Source organism: Muscardinus avellanarius, assembly GCF_963383645.1.
Source record: "Muscardinus avellanarius genome assembly, chromosome: 5".
Taxonomy (NCBI): domain Eukaryota; kingdom Metazoa; phylum Chordata; class Mammalia; order Rodentia; family Gliridae; genus Muscardinus; species Muscardinus avellanarius.
In genome coordinates, this window is record NC_137790.1 from 136116638 (window position 1) to 136137530 (window position 20893).

At 55.9% G+C, this 20893-nt stretch overlaps 1 protein-coding gene across 2 annotated transcripts; it reads left to right on the forward strand.

Moving 5' to 3' along the window:
* Positions 1 to 4942: 4942 nt before the first annotated feature.
* Positions 4943 to 20779, forward strand: AMOTL2 (angiomotin like 2; the record flags this gene model as incomplete). 2 transcript variants are annotated; one of them, XM_080695933.1, is made up of 9 exons in its annotated part: positions 4943 to 5661; positions 9347 to 9638; positions 10905 to 11049; positions 11447 to 11539; positions 14996 to 15291; positions 17252 to 17559; positions 17840 to 18057; positions 18847 to 19023; positions 20721 to 20779. In XM_080695933.1, 9 exons carry the CDS (start codon positions 4943 to 4945, stop codon positions 20777 to 20779), a joined length of 2307 nt encoding a protein of 768 aa, XP_080552059.1. The 2 variants fall into 2 exon arrangements, with proteins under 2 accessions (XP_080552059.1, XP_080552060.1); XM_080695934.1 differs by having other exon boundaries at positions 17258 to 17559.
* Positions 20780 to 20893: the final 114 nt, after the last annotated feature.

Sequence of the window (20893 nt, forward strand, 5' to 3'; positions counted from 1 at the left end):
TTCCCTTTGGGGCTTGGGATCCCCTCCCCCTCCGTCCGGCTGGGAGGCCGAGGTGAGCTGTGGCCGGGCCTGGGACTGGGCAGCCTCCTGGCTCTGGCCGCCTGGCACTCGCCCCTTTCTGCAACCGCGTCAGGAATGTCTGCCAAGGCTTTCGTTTGGTGTCTCCCCAAAGGCACCCAAAAGGCAGGACTGTACCACGTGGACTTTCCCCCTGGTTTTGCAACCCCAGAGAGCAGGGAGCCACGGCCACTCTGAGGCATACCTCCACCAGGGTTTCCAGGAAGAATACCAGCCACCAGGTGAGGCCCTCCCTCCTCTCTTTACAAGATTCCCACCTGCTGTGCCGGGGACCCAGGAACAGAGCTTTCTCTTTTTCGTATCAGATCCAATCACTATTTGAAATGCAATATTTGACTTCCAAGTTAAACACACACACACACACACACACACACACACACACACACACACACACATTTTTTTTTTACTGAGAATTGGACCCAGAGGCATTCAGCCTGCCTCTGAGCGACACCCCCACCTTTCTTAGTTCTTATTTTTTGAAATGGGGTCTTGCTAAGCTACCACTTCAGCCTCTAACCATCCATCCTTCTGTCTCAGCCTCCAACCAGCCAAACACACACTTTTCCGGAGGCTTTATTAAAAATTAACAATGCCCTAAACTATTGAACTGGCAAAGTTTCCTTGTCCCTGGTTCCCTCCAGCAAATCTGGGAATTGCAAAGTCTATGCTCAAACCAGGAGAGGCGAGCCTAGCCAGGGGGTGGGAGCAGAAACTGAGCTGACTTTTCCAAGAAAGTGTGAGAGGGGCTGTGTGGTCCCGGCTCAGGACCGGCCTTGGGGGCCTTAGGAGTGGGGAAGACGGGTGGGGGAGTAGGTGTCCAAGCAAACTTTCTGAAGAAGGGCATCACCAGCTTCCCAGTTTAGGGGAAGGTAAGAGGTGAAAGGTCCAGGGGCAGGGGAGAAGGTTCCCTACTGAAGAGGAACTGCAGGAGCCAGAGATGTGGGCTCCAGAGAGGGAGGGTCCCCAGCTGGCAGAAACTGGAAGAGAAATGCGTGGTGGCACAGGCTTGTAATCCCCGCGCTTGGGGGGCTGAGACAGGAGGGTTGCACAGGTTCACAGCCAGCCTCAGCTACTGAGTGAGGCTCTCAGCAACTTAGTGAGACCCTGTTTCCAAATAAAGTATAAAATAGGTCTGGGAGTATAGCCTGGAGGTAGAAAGCCTCTGGGCTCCACCCCTAGTACCACAGAAAGAGAAAGAGAGAAAGAAAGAAAAGAAAGACTGGAAGAGAGTGCGGCAGGTGGACACGGGACTTCCCTGTCTGACCGTCCGGGAGTCTGGGAGCCTGGATTGTGCGGGGATGGAAGGGACCTGTCTCCCCCTGTCCCTCCTTGTGCTATGCTAGGCAAGATGCTTAACCTCCCAGGGCCTTGGTAAACAGAGCTCCCGGCAAAGCGTGGGCAGGTGGGTCAAATTCACCAGATTTTCAGCCGGGCGTGGTGGCGCACGCTTGTAATCCCAGCATTTGGGAGGCTGAGACAGGAGGATCTCGGTTCCCAGACATTCTCAGCTACTACTTAGGCCCTTTGCAACTCAGTGAGACCCTGTTTCAGAAAGAAAAAAAGAAAGAAAGAAAGAAAGAAAGAAAGAAAGAAAGAAAGAAAGAAAGAAAGAAAGAAAGAATAAAAATAGGGCTGGGGGTGTAGTTCGGAGAAAGAATGGCCCTGGGTTCCATCCCCAGTACCACCAAGAAAAAAAAAAAAAAAAATCGCCAGATATTCCAGTCCGGATTTTCACTTCCTGGGAAAGCTTTTTTTTTTTTTTTTTTTTCCCTAAAAGCGCTGGCGAAGGTGTTTGTAAACAATAAAAGTGCAATTCAAAGGTTGCCCCTGGGGGGTGAAAACAGAAGGGGTGGGGGGCTGGTGCAGAGGCCTGGCCGGGCAGCTGGAAGCCGAGAAGTGTCTAGGCCGGGGGCAAGGTCCGAACCAGCGGACCGGGACATCTCTGCATCTCCCCACCCCCAAAACCACGCTGGACCGGAGTCCAGCAACAGCCCCCACCTCCCCACCCCGCGCGCGCCGGGGTGCTCAGGATGGGGGCCTGCCGAGCGGGGCGGGGCGGGGTCCGCGGCCGCAGCGCCGCCTCCCGGAGGCCGGCGGGCGGGGAGGCGGCGGCGCGCTGAGTTTATTTGTGGTTCGCTTTGATCCCTGGGGGAACCTGAAACTCACATTCCTGGCATAGCAGCCGCCTCCGGCGCGGCCGAGCCTGGGCTGCGCGGGGCCCGGGCGGCCAGAGCGTCGGCGCCGCCGCCGAGAGCGCATCGCTGACCGGAGCCGGCCGGGCTGACCGCCGGGCTGACCGCGCGAGCTCCGCGCCCCGCAGGTGAGGACCGCGGCGGGCCCCCCAGGGGCGAGCCGAGCCCCGCGCGCCCGGCCTTCTCCGGGAGCCCGAGCCCGTCCTCGGCTCGCGGGGCGCAGAGCCCGGCCCGGGGTGCAGCGCCGTGGGCTTTGGATGGGGGTCTCCCGAAGACGCGCCCCCGGGGGGGGGCTGGAGGAGCCGGGCAGACCCTGGGGGCCAGGTGGTTTTTTTTTTTTTTTCCCTTTGGGGAGGTTGTGAGTTGGACGTGCTGCGGGCACCTCTTGTTGCAGGGCCCTGGTGGCTGGTGGCCGATTTGGTTAGGTGTGTGTGTGGAGGGGGCACAGGTGTCGTGGCCCCCCCAACTAGCTCAAGAATTCCTCTTTTGTCTTCCTTGGAAAATCCTCTCTGGAGCCACGAACTGGCTCTCACTGAGAAAGAATGTGGCCTGCTGTCCAGCCCGGTGACGTCAGCGCTGGAGTATTTGGGAGACAAAGAGGGCCGGGGAGGGCGGAAGGGAGGCGGACCTTCCAGCTTAAAGACCTCTCGGCGCGGGCAGCCTCGCCGGCTCGCCCTGGGCGCGCGGTGGGTACCGGTGCTGTGGCCCCTCTGGGGTCGGGGTGGCGGGGGACCCCTGGCCCGGTGCGATCGGTCTTCAGAGACCAGGCCAGGGGTGCAGGTACCTGCTGGCTGCAGAAGAGGGGTTTTCGGAGAGCTGGGCGCGCCGATGCCACCCGGATGCATGCGCGGGTAGGGGGAGCCGACTTTTAGTAGCCCCTCGGGTGTCTGGGAGGCTGTGCGTCCCCGGGGCTGGGCCCGGGGGGCTTGGGCGAGCCGGAGGTTTGCGCGCTCGCAGGCCGGGCGCACTGCTGGCGCGCCTGGAATCTGTCGCTCCGCATTCCTCCGGCCGCTCCCGGAACCTCCAGAGCAGGAATCAGCCCAGACAGTGATTGACTTAGGAAATGCCCGCGCGAATCGACACTGCTGTTTGCCTCGGTGCCCCTGGTAACTCTGGATTCCTGCGCGTGGGGAGGGGGCGGCGGCTGGGCGCCAGGAAGCTTGGGTACAGAGGTGTAAGATGCAGACCCATCATCCCCCAGCCCCGGCCCTGGGCAGCTGAGTCCTGGGAGAGGGGGGCTGGACGAGGGTTGCTCTGCCGATATGCCAAGCCCAGCCGGAGGTGGTGCACCGGGGCTAGTTTTGTGGCAGAAAAAGAGATAAAATCCTGGGTGCCCCACCACGCCATACCTACCGGACTTGTGGCAGTGGGGATTTTATTTGGTTTCCCTGAATCCTGTTTGGGAGGTTTGTGTTGGAGGAAGCTGTAGGAAGGAACTTTAGGCCCCAGGTCCCGTAACAAAGCGCTCCCCTGCCCCGGCCCACTTAGCCCTCCAGTGAGTCTGAGCAGATGCCAAGGAAAATGCCGAGTTCTCATCCTCTGGGTGCCTTGAGGGCTGGTGGGGGCTTTTCCAGTCAGCAACGGTGTTCGCAGACAGGAGGTTAAAATCAAAGGCTTTCCTGACTCTGGTGCCCAGGCAGGTACCGTGGGTGCACACTGTTTAATCTTCATGGCAGCCCCTTCCGGCCTCGTTTTATAAGAAACTATTGTACCTTTTTAAAATCCTTTATTCCCCAATTTCAAGGCAATTGCTCTTTTCCCGTTCACCTTGCATTAGACTGCCAAGGTCATCAGAGACCAGGGCCCCAGATGAACTGTACCAGCAGCCCTAGATGAAGCCATGCCGGGGTCTGTGCTCCGGGAGAGGGAAGTGTGGAGATGGGGTAGTGGTGATGGATGGCTGATGCTGAGGCTAAACTCAGACCTCTTCATTCTAGAGGGCCCTGGGGCCACTTCCTTAAGGCTTCTCCCTGTTGTGGTCATTCTTTATCGGGGACCCCTCTTTCTCCCTGGCCTGGACAGCTAGGTACTTAGGTCTGAAGTAGGCCAGCCTTGGAGTCTCTGGTCAGGCTATTTGATGGGCCCCATTTCTGTTAAGATGACCTCCTGGCTTGCTGTTCTATTTCTAAGTCTCCTCCTCCTCCTCCTCCTCCTCCTCCTCCTCTTCCTCTTCCTTTTTCTTATTCTTGTTCTGCTTTTTTTTTTTTTTCTTTTTTTGGTACTGGAGATGGAACCCAGGGCATTCTACTTCCAAGCTACACGCCCAGCCCTATTTTTCATTCTTTATTTTGAAACAGGGTCTCCCTGCATTGCAAAGAGCCTCACTAAGTAGCTGAGGCTGGCCAAGGACCGTGATCCTCCTGTCTCAGCCTCCCAAATGCTGGGATTACAAGGGTGCGCCACCGCGCCCGGCTTTTTTTTTTTTAATGGAGAAAGTGAGGCTCTGAGGTTAGATGACCTGCCTTAGTAGTTTGGCACCTGAATCCAGGCCTGTGTGAAGCCGCCCCAGCCCAGCCTTCCTCTTTCCCATTGGCCTGGCCAGCAGTCTGTCATGGCGGGCCCCACCCCTTTCTCGTGGGTGCCCACTCAATGCTCTCTCTCTCTCTTGCCAGGTGCTGGGGCCAGGTGCCTGTTGCCCATTGTCTAGCCAGGTGTGTGCAAGGGGCAGAAACATGAGGACGCTGGAAGACTCCTCAGGGACGGTCCTGCACCGCCTCATCCAGGAGCAGCTTCGCTATGGCAACCTGACGGAGACCCGCACGCTGCTCGCCATCCAGCAGCAGGCCCTGCGCGGTGGGGCCGGAGCTGGGGGCACCGGGAGCCCCCAGGCCTCCCTGGAGATCGCGGCCCCCGAGGACAGCCAGGCTACCAGGCAGGAACCCCAGGGCCAGGAGCACCAGGCCGGTGAGCCCCACTTGGCCGAAAACACCTTCTATCGACTGTGCCCACCGCCCAGCAAGGGCGAGGAGCTGCCCACCTACGAAGAGGCCAAAGCCCACTCGCAGTACTACGCTGCCCAGCAGGCGGGGTCCCGACCCCACGCTGGGGACCGCGACCCTCGAGGGGCCCCCGGAGGAGGCCGGCGGCAGGATGAGGCGCTGCGGGAGCTGAGGCACGGCCACGTTCGCTCCTTGAGCGAACGGCTCCTGCAGCTGTCTCTGGAGAGGAACGGCGCCCGGGCCCCCAGCCACATGAGCTCTTCCCACAGCTTCCCGCAGCTGGCCCGCAGCCAGCAAGTGCCTCCACCTCGGGGCCCTCCTGCTGAAGGCCCAGAGCCCCGTGGGCCCCCACCTCAGTACCCCCACGCTGGAGTTGCCCACGAGACCACCGCTGTCGCTGACCCAAGGTACCGCGCCAGAGGCAGCCCGCACTTCCAGCATGCCGAAGTCAGGTAAGGCTTTGGAGCTCCTGCAGGCAGAAGAGAATCCCAGGATCACAACCTGGGGTCCCAGCTGGCAGGAGCCCACCCTGTTTGACCCCCCACCCCCAGCTCTGGGAGCTGCCTGATCTAACCCCTCCTTCTGGAGAAGGGAGGGCCAATGGCCGGGACAGGGGACCTAGCCAAGGTCACTTAAGAAGTCAGTAGTGTGGTGCTTGGATTCAGATAGAGATATCCTTGTCTGCTTTGGCTGTGGCATTCAAGAAAGTGAGGTTCCCAGAGGATGTGAACTGTAGCAGGGGTTAAAGGTGAGCTTTCAGAAAGAATTTCCTAAACACAAAGAATGCGAGTCCCTTGCCAAACTGTTCCAAAGTTAAGTAGGAAGAAGGTGGGGCCTTCCCTGGAGGTGATTTAAGAAGAAGCAGGCAGCTTGTTTGCAGGGATTGTTGGAGGCTGAAGGACCAGGTGGCCACCTTAGACACCTCTGCTGGAGCTGCCCAGTTCTATTTGGATGCTTCCTGCCTGTCCTGTACCTTCAGCCCAGAGAGGAAAAGGATTCTGGGGGCATGTGACTCTCTGTGGAGGCTCAGGAGAGACTGCTGGACGAGGAGAGTGACCTGAGTTTGATTCTGAATGTAAACAGCAGCCACCAGAAGATGTGATTTGGTTTACCTTAAAAAGATAAATAAAGCCGGGCGTGGTGGCGCACGCTTGGAATCCCTGCGCTTGGGAGGCTGAGACAGGAGGATCAAAGCCAGCCTCAGCAACTTAGTGAGGCTCTCAGCAACGTATTGAGACCCTGTTTCCAAATAAAATATAAAAATAGGTCTGGGAGTATAGCCCGGAGGTAGAAAGACTCTGGGTTCCACCCCCAGCACCACCAAAAAAAAAAAAAAAAAAGATAAAGCCAGGTGGAGTGACGGTACACACCTATAATCCCAGTACTTGGGAGGATGAGACAGAAGGATCACAGGTCACAGGTTCACGAGACCCTCAGTAATTTACTGGAACCCTCTTTCAAAATAAAGATTTAAGCTGGCCTTTTTGGCACACATCTGTAATCCCAGAACTTGGAAGGAGAGAATGAAAGATCGCAGGTTTGAGGAAAGCCTCAGGAATTTAGGGAGACTCTCAACAAGCCAGCGAGACCCTAAACTAAAAAACCAAACCCAAAAACTTTCGTGTCACGCTAAAAATTTAAAAATAGGTGTGCGGGTTTTGCTCAGAGGAAGAATGCCCCCTGGGTTCAGTCCCCAGTATCAAAAATAAAGAAATCAAAAGGACTGGAAGTTTAACTCAGAGGTAGAATGCCCCTTGAATTCAATCCCTAGTACCAAAACTAGATAAATAAATATCTGGGTAATAAATGGACATGTTAAGCATGGGTTGTAAGGGCCAGAGGCCCTTTCCAGGGGAGGCAGGAAACCAGATATTTGCAGAGCCCCATCTCCTAGAATTCCCTAAAAATAAGGCTGTGCCCTAGTCATCTTACCTGGCCCAGACATCCATCATTCCTGCATGTTGCCGCGGGGGGATTCAAGAATGCCCGACGGAGGCGTCGGGATCTACTGAGTCTTCATTTCCACCCTCCACCCTTTCTTTGGCCTCAGAAAGACGCTGGTGTTGGTATGCGGGACCCAGAGGATGGGGCCTGGTGCCTTTTTTTTCATCTCACCCCCGGCTCCAGACTCCCGCCTTATCTCCCTTCTCAGGCCCATCGGGAAGAGTTTCAGAAGCTGAGCTGCAGTGTCTTTGGGACCAGCCCTGTTGAACTCTGTCAGGAAATGATAATATCGAGGCAAGGAAGCAGACTTAGCAGGAGACCAAAAAGGGCGTGCGGAGGGGCCCCGGGGGTAGGGACCGCCAGGGCGAAGGCAGAGGAGGCTCTATTCTTTTCTTGGACCCAAGTCACCCCCAAAGAATGCCGCTTGTGTCGGCCTGGAGCAGCCAGTGTCCGGAGTCACCTAGAGAACTGGCCGCTTAGCAGGGAAAGGAGAGTCTGGACCCTCCGGGAGGGACCAGCTCTTACCGGAACCTGAGGTTGAGGCGAAATAGGAGAAATGGGTCTGCCCGGCCTCCTGCCTGCTGGTCAGATGACTACTTGTTATGAGTTGGGCCAGCCGCTTTTAGCCTCAGGGCCCTAAGTAAGGGTGGGCGTGAGGGCTGAGGGGGCGGATCTGAAAATAGAAGCCCAGTTTTGCAGGGCTTTGGGACTTGGAAGATTCTTGCATGGCGTAGTGTGCAACTTGGAGCCACAAGGCCCTAGAGAGTCCCCCTGATGTCCCAGGACTCAACTCTTGTCTCCTTCCTTCCACACAGCCTTGAATGTGATGTCCTGTAGAGGCCAGTCAGGCGCCGCCCCCTGGACCCCGCTATTGTACTGGTCCAGAGGGAACCCCCTCATTCTTTGAACTGAGAGTGAGCCACGGCCCCTACACGAGCTTGTCCTGGGAGAGCCTGCTGGCTGCCCAGAATTCTGCCAGGCTGACCCATGGGGCTGGGGACCCTCGGGATATAGCGGGAGGGATGGCCACCCTTTGGGGCAGAGGCGTTTGCCAGAGGCCAAGATGGAGCTGGGATTCGAACTCTTTTATTTGTCAGACTCTTCCCTTGACACCTGTTTTGCTGTTCTAACCAAAACCAGCGTGATCTAATTTAATGTGTCTGTGTGACTGAGGGGTGACAGGACCTGAAACAGGAAGGTCTGGAGTGTGTGCCTTTGGCAGGCTGACATGTGTGGCGGCTGGGGCCCAGCCTCCCGCTGACCTTGGAAGGCACATGCTGGCTCAGTCCTGACCGATGTGACCTCTCGACCCCAAAAGAACCTTCCATTGATTAGAAGGGTCAAGGGTATGTGTGCGCGTGTATGTTTTACTGGGGTTGGACCCAGGGACATTCTGCCTCCAAGCTGTACCCTCAGCCCTGTTTTAATTTTTTATTTGGAAACAGGGTCTTGCTAAATTGCCAAAGTTGACTTCAAATCTGTGATCTTCCTGTCTCAGCCTCCCAGCTACTGAGATTACAGACATGCACCATAACACTCAGCTACTTAATAATTTTTTTATTTGAAACACGGTCTTCCTAGGTTGTTGAAAGCCTCCGTAAGTTGCTGAGGCTGGTCTCAAATGTGCGATCCTCCAGTCTCAGCCTCCCAAATGCTGGGATTACAAGCATGCACCACCACGCCCAGCTATGGGTGCACTTTTTAAGACGTCTTATTTAAGCACTACTTGCTTAGGAGGCCTGACGCCCCCCTACCCAAGGCCTAAGCCACAAAACAGCATCCTGAATTTTTATTTATTTATTTATTTTTGATGGTACTGGGGGTGGAACCCAGGGGCTTTCTACCTCCGGGCTATACTCCCAGACCTATTTTATATTTTATTTGGAAACAGGGTCTCACGAAGTTGCTGAGAGCCTCACTGAGTAGCTGAGGCTGGCTTCGAACCTGCGCGATCCTCCTGTCTCAGCCTCCCAAGCGTGTGCCAGCCCCCACCCCTGCTTCAGCATCCTGATCTTAATCCCCACAGCTCTCTTCTCTGGTCCTTGAGGGTCTCAGGCAGACACTATTTGCAAAAGCCCTTACCTCTCCCCACTGGCTGGGGAGACTGGATGAATATTAGTCGTCATGTTAACGATTTAGTAACATAACCTTGGGCACCTGTGCGGTCTCTGAGCTGTCTCTTCTGTGTCCCAGGATCCTGCAGGCACAGGTGCCTCCCGTGTTCCTCCAGCAACAACAGCACTACCAGTACCTGCAGCAGCCTCAGGAGCACCCTCCACCCCCACATCCAGCCGCCGTGGGTTCCCTCTGCCCACCGGGAGTGGAGGGGCCAGCGAGTGGCCAGGCTTCTTCGGCCCCCTCGGGCAGTGCCCACCTGGCCCAGATGGAGGCCGTGCTGAGGGAGAATGCCCGGCTGCAGAGAGACAACAGCCGGCTGCAGAGAGAGCTGGAGAGCTCCGTGGAAAAGGCGGGCCGCATTGAGAAGGTAGCGCCCCCCCCCAGGGCCTGGCTCTCCCCCACCCTGCTCACACACCCTCCCAAGCTGAATCCAGACAGCTGGGGCCGGCCCAGAGGCCAGCCCCGCCTGAGCAGTTGCTGGCCAGTGGCAGTTACAGAAAGCTCATTCACCAGCCCCTGCGCCCTCACACCCTGGCCGCACACACCCCTCCCGTGGACACCTCCCACAGAGAGCCCTTTGTGTCCCCCACACAACAGCCAGTCTGTCCCAGGCCAGCCCTGGCCAAAGAGAAAGCCCCTCCTTTTTGGGGGGATGCGACTTATTGGCATGGCGGGCAGGCCCAGAGCACGTGCGGGGCCTGCAGTTCCCAAGTAGGAGGGGCCGCCAGGCTGGGCGCAGGGAGCGGGCGCTCCAAGCTGAGCGGCTTGCGCTAGCCCCCTTCATTTTTTTTTTTTTTTTTTTTTAATGGTTGGGGATGGAACCCAGGGGCATTCAACCTCTGAGCTACACCCCAGCCCTATTTTTTTATTCTTAATTTTGAAACAGGGTGTCACTGAGTTGCAGAGGGCCTCAGTAAGTAGCTGAGGCTGTCTGAGAACAGCGATCCTCCGGTTTCAGCCTCCTGAATGCTGGGATTACGAGGGTGTGCCACCACGCCCCCTTCTCTAACAGAGGCTTGGCAGCTGGATGCTTAGGTTGGGCCTTAGCAGATGGCCTCAGGCCTTCCAGGACTGTCCTTAAATGGTCTTTTTTTTTTTTTTTTCCAGTGCTGGGAATGGAACCTAGCGGCATTCTACCTCTGAGCTACACCCCCAGACCCATTTTTTTATTCTTTATTTTGCGGCGTCTCACTGAATTGCAAAGGGCCTCACTAAGTAGTAGTTGAGGCTGTCTGTAAACCACGATCCTCCTGTCTCAGCCTCCCAAATGCTGGGATTACAAGCCTGCACCACCATGCCCGGCTTTGGATGGTCTCTTGAGCCACCCAAAAAATGCCCACTCCTGTCCCTCCGCTCAGATGCCCGCCAGAAGTAAAATGCTTCTTTCTGGACATTGGGTACAGAAAAGCTCTGTTTAGTCACCGCCGCAGAGGCAGCCACTTGCAGGGTACCCGGCCCCGGATTCAGTCAGCATCTGGTCCGTGGATGCTTGACTGGGTCTCTTGCCGTAGTCCCAGCACTCTGGTCCGCCTCAGGAGGCTGCGGGCTTCTGATCATCCCACCCGAGGGGTCAGCATCTCTCTTGAGCCTGGGAGCCCGCCACTCCCTTCAGCTTTCTGTCTGCCCCTTGCAGCTGGAGAGCGAAATCCAGCAGCTGTCTGAGGCTCACGAGAGCCTGACGCGGGCTTCGTCCAAGCGAGAGGCCCTGGAGAAGACCATGCGGAACAAGATGGACAGCGAGATGAGGCGGCTGCAGGACTTCAACCGGGATCTCCGAGGTAGGAGCGCGCAGGTGGAGGGCAGGAGGGTCTGCCGGGCTCGGCGTTCAGAATTCTGTTCTCTGCAAACTCAACAGTCAGCATCTGGTCCTTGGATCAGCTATTGGCTCTCTTGCTGTGGGGTCTCTGACTGTGGTCCCAGCACTCTGGTCCAGACTCTGGGAACCACCCAGATGGAGGGACGCTTGTCTCTGCGCTCTGCACCTTATACACCCTCATAAAGTCCCGTGGCCCCGTGGAAGATGCGCTCCCGCCTCTCTGGGCCCTAAACTGGTGCTTTGCTAGGAGCCTGTCCCCAGCTTGGCGGGTGCAGCCCCATCCATAGGACACCAGGAAGACCCCGGGCGGGCAGTGTCCCCTCACACTAAAACATCTTTCCTTCTTCACTCTGAAACAGAGAGGCTGGAATCTGCTAACCGCCGCCTGGCGAGCAGGACGCAGGAGGCCCAGGCGGGCAGTCAGGACATGGTGGCCAAGCTGCTTGCTCAGAGTGAGTAGGGGCAGCCCTAGCAAGCCTGGCCTGGGGTGCTGGCGATGGTGGCCCCTCTGCATGGGGAACGTTGGCCTTCTCCCCTGGCAGAGCAGCACTTTGAGTACAGGTTTACCGAATGGCTGCCCTATGCCCAGTAGTGGACCGGGCCTTGGGTAGGGGAGGGGCGGCTTCCAAAATATGAATAAGATCAGGTTCTGTGCTAATTGGGAAGATCGGTTGACAGGAGAGGGAATGCTAGGGTGCCATGATTTGCTGAACTGTGGTACTGACGCCGGTGTAGTGTGGGTCAGAGCAGAGGGGTGCCGGGCAGTAGGGGTCTGGGGAGTCCTGGCCAGAGCAGAATAAAATTCAGTAAAGAGTGTGGTTTCCTTGGGAGTTCCAGGCCACAGAAAGGTGGGTGTGCCCAACAGGGGTGATGGAACTAGGCCGTTACAAGCCAACAGTCTAAGAAAAGACTTTGAGGCCAGGCGTGGTGGCACACACTTATAACCCCTGGAGGCTGAGACAGGAGGATCACAGGCTCGATGCCAGTCTTAGCAACTTAGACCCTTAGCAGCTTAGCACGACCCTGTTTTGAAATTTTAAAAAATATTTTTAAAGGGCTGGGGGAGTTGTTTGGGGTTAGAATGTCCCTGGATTTAATCCCCAGTACCCACCCACCCCCCAAAAAAAAGAGAGAAAAGGAAGGGGTTCAGGAGGCTTTTCTCTAGAGAGGGAATTCCAGGCATCCTTGAATGGTGGATGAGTTCATTGACTAGCTCATTCATTCATTCATTCATTCACTCCTTTGCTGGGTAAGAAAACTGGGCTAAGTACCCAGTGGGTGTTTAGCAGAAAGCAGAGGCAGGCCCAGATGAGCTGCAGGCAGAGCTGGTTCCTACTGATTGAAAAGTAGAGACAGAGCCACACCTGTGGTCCCAGCACTTGGGAGGCTGAGATAGAGGATTGCAGGTTCAAAGCCAGCCTCAACAACGTAGCAAGGCTCTTAGAAACCGAGTGAGACCCTGTTTCCAAATAAAGAAGTAAGCTGGGTGCAGTGGCAGAAGTTTGTAATCCCAGCATCTGGGAGGCTGAGACAGAAGGATCGTGGTTCGCGAACAGCCTCAGCTACTTAGTGAGGTCCTCTGCAATTTAGTGAGACCCTGTTTCAAAATAAAGAATAAAAGATAGGGTTGGGGGTGTAGCTTGGAGGTAGAATGCTCCGGGTTCCATTTTCAGTACTGAAAAAAAAAAAAAAAAAGAAAGAAAGGAATGAAGGAAGGAAAGGAGAAAGAAAAGAAAATTGGGCTGGGAGTGTAGCTTGGAAGGAGAATGCCTCTAGGTACAGTCCCTAGTACCAAAAATAAAAAATAAAAAAGAACACCAAGAGTGGAGACTAGTGACCAGGCAGCCCCTGGTGGCCTGAGAGGGAGCATCCAGGGGACGTCAGGTGGATGGCCCGCGGTGGAGATGCAGTGATTGGGATGGATGACAAAAGGAGCCCAGAGCTGCGTGGACAGAGGGCGGTGGGAACGGCCGGTGTTTGGCTGGTGTTTGGGTACAGTGGCTTTGGGAAGGGAGCATCGGGACACCTCCTATTAGTGCTTTGGTGGGAGGAGCAGCGTGAGCTCTGGGTGCGCCTGGGCAGGGTCCCCCTGAGTGCTGGGCGCCCAGGCATTGAAGGCCAGGCAGGCTAGGCTGTAGCAGTCACCCGGCCCGGGAGAGGCTGCCGAGGGTAAGGGTCTCTGAAAGGGAGGGGAGGGGAAAATTGGGAAAGATGCCTGGAGGGTTAAGCAAATGGGGGTGTCCTGGAAGGGCTTTGGGTTCTGGCTCTGCCAAGGAAAGCCAAGGGACCGCTTGCGGAAGCCAGTGAAGGGGGAGGGGGGAGGAGGCGGATCCGCTCCCTGGGGAGTGAGCCGGAGCTGTCCTTGGCTCTCACCCGAGCCATTAATCTCCCAGCTGTGAGCCCCGACCTGAATGCCTGGTATTCCTGAGCTACCAGGCTGTCCTGCTCTGCCTGCCCCCGACCCCCAGGCTTCAGAGGGAGGCGGGGCAAGTTGTGCAGAGGGAGGTGGGGAGGTGGAGGTGGGGCCTTGCCAGGCACCCGGCATCTCGCAGGGCTGGGTCCCCTCCCGGAAGTGCCTCTCCCCCCGCCGCCTGCAGTTTTAAGAGTCCAGGTAGCCTCCCAGCCCCTAGGAGTCTCAGGGGTTGTTCAGGAAGCTCCCAGAAGCAGCAGTCAGAGTCCACAGGCCCCAGGCCTAAGGAAGGCCAGGCAGCTCTAGAACAATTCCGCGGTAGCAGAGTATCCCACTTGATCAGAGTTCCTGTCTTTGAATTCTTCAGGCTCTCCCGTCAGGCAGGCAGGCAGGCACTCCCCGGGGAACAGCCTGCGACTCCCCGGGAGCAGTGCGTGGAGGTGGCTTTAAGCTCAGAACCTCAGCTACAAGACTCTGGTCTGGCCCCGGGACTCTTGACCAGCAACATGGAGAGGGTCTCTGAGGCCTCCTGCGCAAGCAACAGGATGATTTCAAAATCAGCAGAGCTGGAGCCTCTGACACCAATCTTGAGCAGAGTCTGTGCGTTGTGACACGAAACTTGCATTCTTTAGGAGCCCCATTGCCCACATCTAGGTCCCCAGACCACAGAAGGAAACGTGGCATTAATTAGTAGGGCCCAGAGAGCCGGGCGTGGTGGCACATGCTTATAACTCCAGCATTCGGGAGGCTGAGACAGGAGGATCGCAGTTCGAGGACAGCCTCAGCTACTTAGGCCCTTTGCAACTCATTGAGACCCTGTTTCAAAATAAAAGAATAAAAATTGGGGCTGGGGGTATAGCTAGAAAGTAGAATGCCCCTGTGCTCTATCCCCAGTACCACCAAAAAAAAAAAAAAAAATTAAGGCCCTCGGTCCACAGATCCAACCAGGAGCACACTTGGAGAGCCCTGCAGGGACAAGTGTCCCGCAGCACAGCCAGACACGGCCAGGCATTTGGAACCAGCCCAACTTGGGCCTCCATTTGTCGCTGCCAGCCCCCTGTAACTTGGGGGACGCAGGTCCTACCTGGAGGGGATGGAGGATTCAGAGGAATAAGATGTGTGCGCCCCTGACTCTGGCGGCAGGTGGTGGGACTCTTCCCCTTCCTTCCTCCCACTCGGACAGTGACCACGACACCGTCCCCTTGCATGTAAACGGATATCACAGGTCCTAGGTGCCTGTCTCCGGCTGCCATGAAGCTCCAGGGAACCCGCGGGTGTGTTTCAGGGACGGTGGCCCCTGGCACGGGTGCAGTGATCAGGTAGCCGTTTCTACCGCAAGGGTCCTGGAGCTAGGTTCTGCATCTTTATTCCTGAGCCTCAGCTTCCTCGCCGGTGAAATGGGGTTAATCACGGTCCCTGACCCCCAGGATGGTCCAGAGGCGCGAGGGCCGCCCAGGGCGGTCGCCATCGCTGACCAGGCCCCCTTCGGTCCTTGCAGACTACGAGCAGCAGCAGGAACAGGAGAAGCTGGAGCGGGAGATGGCGCTGCTGCGTGGCGCCATCGAGGACCAGCGGCGGCGCGCCGAGCTGCTGGAGCAGGCGCTGGGCAACGCGCAGGGCCGCGCGGCGCGGGCGGAGGACGAGCTGCGCAAGAAGCAGGCCTACGTGGACAAGGTGGAGCGGCTGCAGCAGGCGCTGGGGCAGCTGCAGGCCGCCTGCGAGAAGCGCGAGCAGCTCGAACTGCGTCTGCGCACGCGCCTGGAGCAGGAGCTCAAGGCCCTGCGAGCGCAGCAGGTGAGCGGGGGGACCCCGGCGGGGCGACTGGCCAGGGTCCTCTCTGACCTCGGTAGGAACCGAGACCGGCATCCTCCATCTCTAGAGAAAGTAGGTCACTAACCTTGCTGTGGAGGACTGACCAGCTCTCACCTGTCTCTCCAAGATTGGGGGGAAGGTGGCTGCCCCGGTCCTGGGGCACTTGTATGTCCTCACTTGGAACTTGTATACAGACATCTTTTGGTGTTTACGAACCAGATGGAGCTCTATCGCCATGCCAGGCCTTAGGCTACCCACAGAGACAGGGTGACCAAACCTCACATTTGCCCAGTTCTGTTTTTACACCGATTGTCCCAGTGTGACCCCTTTTTTCTTTTTCTTTCTTTCTTTTTTTTTTTTCTTTTTTTTTTTTTTTCTTTTTTGGTACTATGGAACCTGGGGCGTTCTACCTCTGAGCTACTCCCCCAGCTCTGTGTGTGTGTGTGTGTGTGTGTGTGTGTGTGTGTGTGTGTGTGTCTGGTACTGGGGATTGGCCCCAGGGGCATTCTACCTCCAAGCTACACACCCATCCCTATGGTAGGTTTTTATTTATTTTTTTTTTTTAGGTCTGGGGATGGAACTCGGGGGCATTCAACCTCCGGGCTATACCCCATGCCCTGTTTTTTATCCTTTATTTTGAAATAGGGTCTCATTGAGTTGTGGAGAGCCTCACTAAGTAGCTGAGGCTGGCCATAATCCATGATCCTCTGGCCTCAGCCTCCCCAGTGCTGGGATTACAAGCATGGACCACCACACCTGCTCTTTTTTTGTGGTGCTGGGGATGGAACCCAGAGGCTTTTTACCTTCAGGCTACACTCCCAGACCTATTTTGTATTTTATTTGGAAACAGGGTCTCACTAAGTGGCAGAGGGCCTCAGTAAGTAGCCGAGGGTGTCTGCAAACCTATGCTCCTTCTGTCTCAGCCTCCCAAGTACTGGGATTACAAGCATGTGCCACCCCGCCCAGCTGGCATTTACTTCTGAGCTACAACCCCATCCCTTTTTATTTATTGTTTTGAAACAGGGTCTCACTAAGTTGCTAAGGACCTCACTAAGTTGCTGAGGCTGGCCTCAAACCTGCAATCCTCCTGTCTCAGTCTCCCGTGTACTGGGATTACAGGTGTACGCCACTACTTTCAGCCCAGTATGATTACTGAGAGCACTCACATTCCCAGTTTAAAAATCATTGATAAGCCGGGCATAGTGGCACTCGCTTGTAATCCTAGCGTTTGAGAGGCTGAGACAGGAGGATCGCACAGGTTCACAGCCAGCCTCAGCTACTTAGTGAGGCTCTCAGCAACTTAGTGAGACCCTGTTTCCAAATAAAATATAGGTTTGGGAGTATAGCCCAGAGGTAAAAAAGCCCCTGAGTTCCACCCCAAGTACCACAAAAAAAGAGAAAGAAAGAAAGAAAGAAAGAAAGAAAGAGGAAGGGGGAGAGAGAGAAGAAAGAAAGAAAGAGATTGATAGATAGACAGATAGATAAGGCTAGGGGTATAGCTTGGGAGTAAAATGCCCCTGAGTTCAAAAAATAAAAAGAAAAAAAGAAGCCGGGTGTAGTGGCGCACGCTTGTAATCCCCGGGCTTGGGAGGCGGAGACAGGAGGATCGTGCAGGTTCGAAGCCAGCCCCGCTGGTTTAAGAGACCCCGTTTCCAAATAAAAATATAAAATAGGTCTGGGAGTGTAGCCCGGAGGTAGATGGGCTTCCAGGAACCCCAGTACCACCAAAAAAAAAAATCATTGATATGGTCACCTGTGACCTTGTGCCCTTAGCCTCGGGATTCGAGGGAAGGTGTGGGGACCTGTCATGTCCCCTCTGTCTCTGGGCAGAAGCAGGATGGGGCGTGTGCATTGTATATGTGAAAGTCCTCGCGTGGGGATAAAGAGCAGAGGCCGCTGTGCCCAGCCTCCACCCTTGACCGTGATGTCCCTCGCTCTGCAGAGACAGGCGGGTCCCCCCAGCGGTGGCAGCAGCAACGGTGGGTCCCCCGAGCTCAGTGCCCTCCGACTGTCTGAACAACTGCGGGAGAAGGAGGAGCAGGTGCTGGCGCTGGAGGCCGACATGACCAAGTGGGAGCAGAAGTATCTGGAGGAACGCGCCATGAGGCAGTTCGCCATGGACGCAGCCGCCACCGCCGCCGCCCAGCGCGACACCACTCTCCTCCGGCACTCTCCCCAGCCGTCGCCCAGCAGCAGCTTCAATGAGGGCCTGCTCGCGGGCGGCCACCGGCATCAGGAGATGGAAAGCAGGTTGGACACCGTGGGACGGGGGGAGTGTCCAGTCTCTGCCTGGGTCTGAGTGGTGATGGGTGCGGGGGCATCCAGACTGCCCTTCATCATCAGCCCCTGGAAATATGAGAATTAAGAAGTGCTCAGAGCATCACTGCGCAGCCAGGGTCTGCAGGCCCCTGCTGCAAAGATGGGAGAGGGGACCGCCTGGCTGTAGGGATGGCTTTTTCTGCCAGGTGAGAAGGATGAGTCTCTAGTTCTTGAGTCTGATGATGGAGCATGGCCTCTTCTCCTCCCACAGGTTAAAGGTGCTCCACGCCCAGATCCTGGAGAAAGATGCGGTGATCAAGGTCCTCCAGCAACGCTCCAGGAAAGACCCTGGCAAGGCCTCCCAGGGCTCCCTGCGGCCCGCCAAATCTGTCCCATCTATCTTCGCGGCTGCAGTGTCAGGGACCCAGGGCTGGCAAGGGCTCTCGTTAAGCGAGCAGCAATTGGACGGCCCTGCTCAGCTGACCATAGGTAAGAGGACAGCGGTGGCGGGGTAGACAGAAGAGTTTCTTCTAGGCCTGAACGGAAATTGCCTGACTCCCAGAATTGAGGTGCATAGGAGCTTAACTGGCTTATTCTGTGGCTCCGGTGACCCCATAGCCTGTGGCTGTCTTGCTAATATGACAAGGAGTGTCAGCCCCCATCTTCGTACAGCCCATTACCCTGTGCCCCAGACAGTTAACTGTCCCAGTTCACTACAGAGCATCCCCTGCAGCTGCGCACCCTCTACTCCTCCTCCTGAGCAGGGGCCACAGGCTCTCTAGAAGGTGCAATCTGGAAGCCAATTCAACCTGATAGTGATTCCCATTTGAAAATGCAAGCCTTAGCTGGGCATGGTGGCAAACACCTCTAATTCCAGTACTTGGGGAGGCTGAGACCGGAGGATCTCAAAAGCCAGCCTCACCAATGTACCCTTTTGCAAAATGAAAGGAAGCCCAGGAGTGTTGCTTACATGTAAACACCCCTTGGTTCAATCCCCAGCACCACTAAAAAAGGGAGGTTGGGGTGTGGCTCAGAGGTAGATTGCTCCTGGGTTCAATTTCCTAGAGAGAGAGAGAGAGGGAAAGAGAGAGGGAGAGGGAGAGAGGGGAGAGAGGAGAAAGAGAAGAGAGAGGAGAGAGGAAGAACAGAATCCTTTAGTCTTAATCGGAGCCACTGCAAATTAAGAGCAGCCTTGCGGCCCTGTTCTCAGAGGGTGTTCTTCAGGGCTCAAGTTTTGTAAACCAGGCAGTAACCATCAACCCCCTGTCTTTCCCACAGATAGAGCATCCTCAGAGGAGTCTGCAGCTGCCGCCCCCCTCCCTGCCCACGCCAAGCACGGGAGCAGAGATGGAAGCACCCAAACCGATGGCCCACCGGACAGCACCTCTGCCAGCCTGGCACCAGAGTCCGATGGCCTCGTAGGGTGCAGCAGCAGCCAGAGGGCAGCCTCTCTGGGTGAGTCCCCCTTCCCTTCCTTGCTGCTTCTGGGCAGAGCTGAGGTCTGCTGGGATGGGAGCTGGACCACTCCTGGCTACTGTCCCCGGCCCTGGGCAGCCAGCCCTTCCTGCTGAGAGGTGAGGAGCGACTCGCCTCCTCTTGGCGTGAACCCGAGCGCCATCAGAGGCCTTAAGCAGAAAAAGCAGAAGCCCTGATTAGACACATATCCAGGATTCAGAGAAAAAGCAACCAAGGAGGCCCCAGTCCCCGCCTTCATAGTGACCTGGCATACTTCACCGCCCATCTCAATATCTCAGATAACGCAGCTTGGCAGGGTCTCCTAATGGCTGCGCTCACTTTAAGAGACTGTTTTTAAAAGAGACCGAGGAGGAGGAACTGGAGAAGGGCCTTTTCTTTCTTTTCTTTTTCTTCTTTTTCTCCTCTTTCACATTAGCCTTTGCATACTTGTGTCTCATGATCTCAGAAAACCACAGGCATGAAAGGCATGCGGCAGCCTCCCTCCCGCAGGGCTCTCCACGGCCCCCTCCTGGGCCTCCAACCAGTTCAAAGTCAGAAACAACAAAGTCAGGAACAACAGCAGAGCTCTCACATTGGGCAGCGGTGGTCTGGGCCACAGTGGACAGGGAGCAGAGTGCCGAGCTTGGTTGACCCATTTATGGGGACCTGGGGACCTGGTTAGTCAAATGGGGGAAACCTAGTGCAGTAAGTTCCTGTCTTAAAAATGTGTCTGGGGAAGCCAGGCACAAGGGTGGCCCACCCCCCGTAATCTCAGTCCTTGGGAGGTTGAGATGGGAGCATCACAGGTTCCAGACTAGCCTCAGCAACTTAGCCAGACCCTGTTATCCTCCCCCCCCCAAAAAAAAAAAAGAAAAAAGGGGAGGAATGCCTAGGTGTATAGATCAGAGGTAGAATGCCCCTGAGTTCAATCCCCATTACAAAAAAATTAAGGTTACAGGGAAGCTGGGCATGGTGGTATACGCGTGTGATTCTGGCTACTTGGGAGGCCGAGGCAGGAGGATCATAAGTTTGAGGCCAGCCTGGGCAACTTAGTGAGACTGTCTCAAAATAGAAAGGGCTAGGGATATAGCTCAGTGGTAGAGACCCTGGGTTCAATCCCTAATACCGCAAATATATATGTTTATATATGTGCACCAAGATTTTCATTTGATTAATTGATTTATTTATTTTTGCTGTACTGGGTATTGAACCCAGGGGCACTACACCCCCAGCCCTAATTTGTATTCTTTATTTTGAAACGGGGTCTTGCTAAGTTGCAGAGGGCCTAAGTAGCTGTGGCTGGCTGCAAACCTGTGATCCTCCTGTCTCGGCCTCTCAAGTATTGGGATTACAAGCATGAGCTACCATAGGCTTGGCACCAGGATTTCATTATTTTTTATTTTTTTACTTTTTAAAATTTGCGATACTGGAGGTTGAACACAGGGGCATTCTACCTCCGAGCTACACCCCCAACCCCATTTTCTTTTTTTCTTTATTTTGAAACAGGGTCTCACTGAGTTGCAGAGGACCTCACGAAGTAGCTGAGGCTGTCCGCAAACCTGCAATCCTCCTGTCTCAGCCTTCCAAATGCTGGGATTACAAACGTGCGCCACCACGCCTAGCCTTGCGCCAGGATTTTAAAAGAAGAGCCTGGTATAACACTCTTGACCCATACTTGTGTTCTTGTCTCTCCCCAGACTCTGTGGCCACATCCCGAGTCCAGGACTTGTCCGACGTGGTGGAGATACTGATCTGAAGGAGTTGGTGTCTTGGGGACCCCAAGCCATACCCTCCGGTCCTTGGCCATTCTCGGCCAGTCCATCAGCCCTCTCCAAGGACCTCTCCTGCTTCCCCGGCCATTGACCGGCTG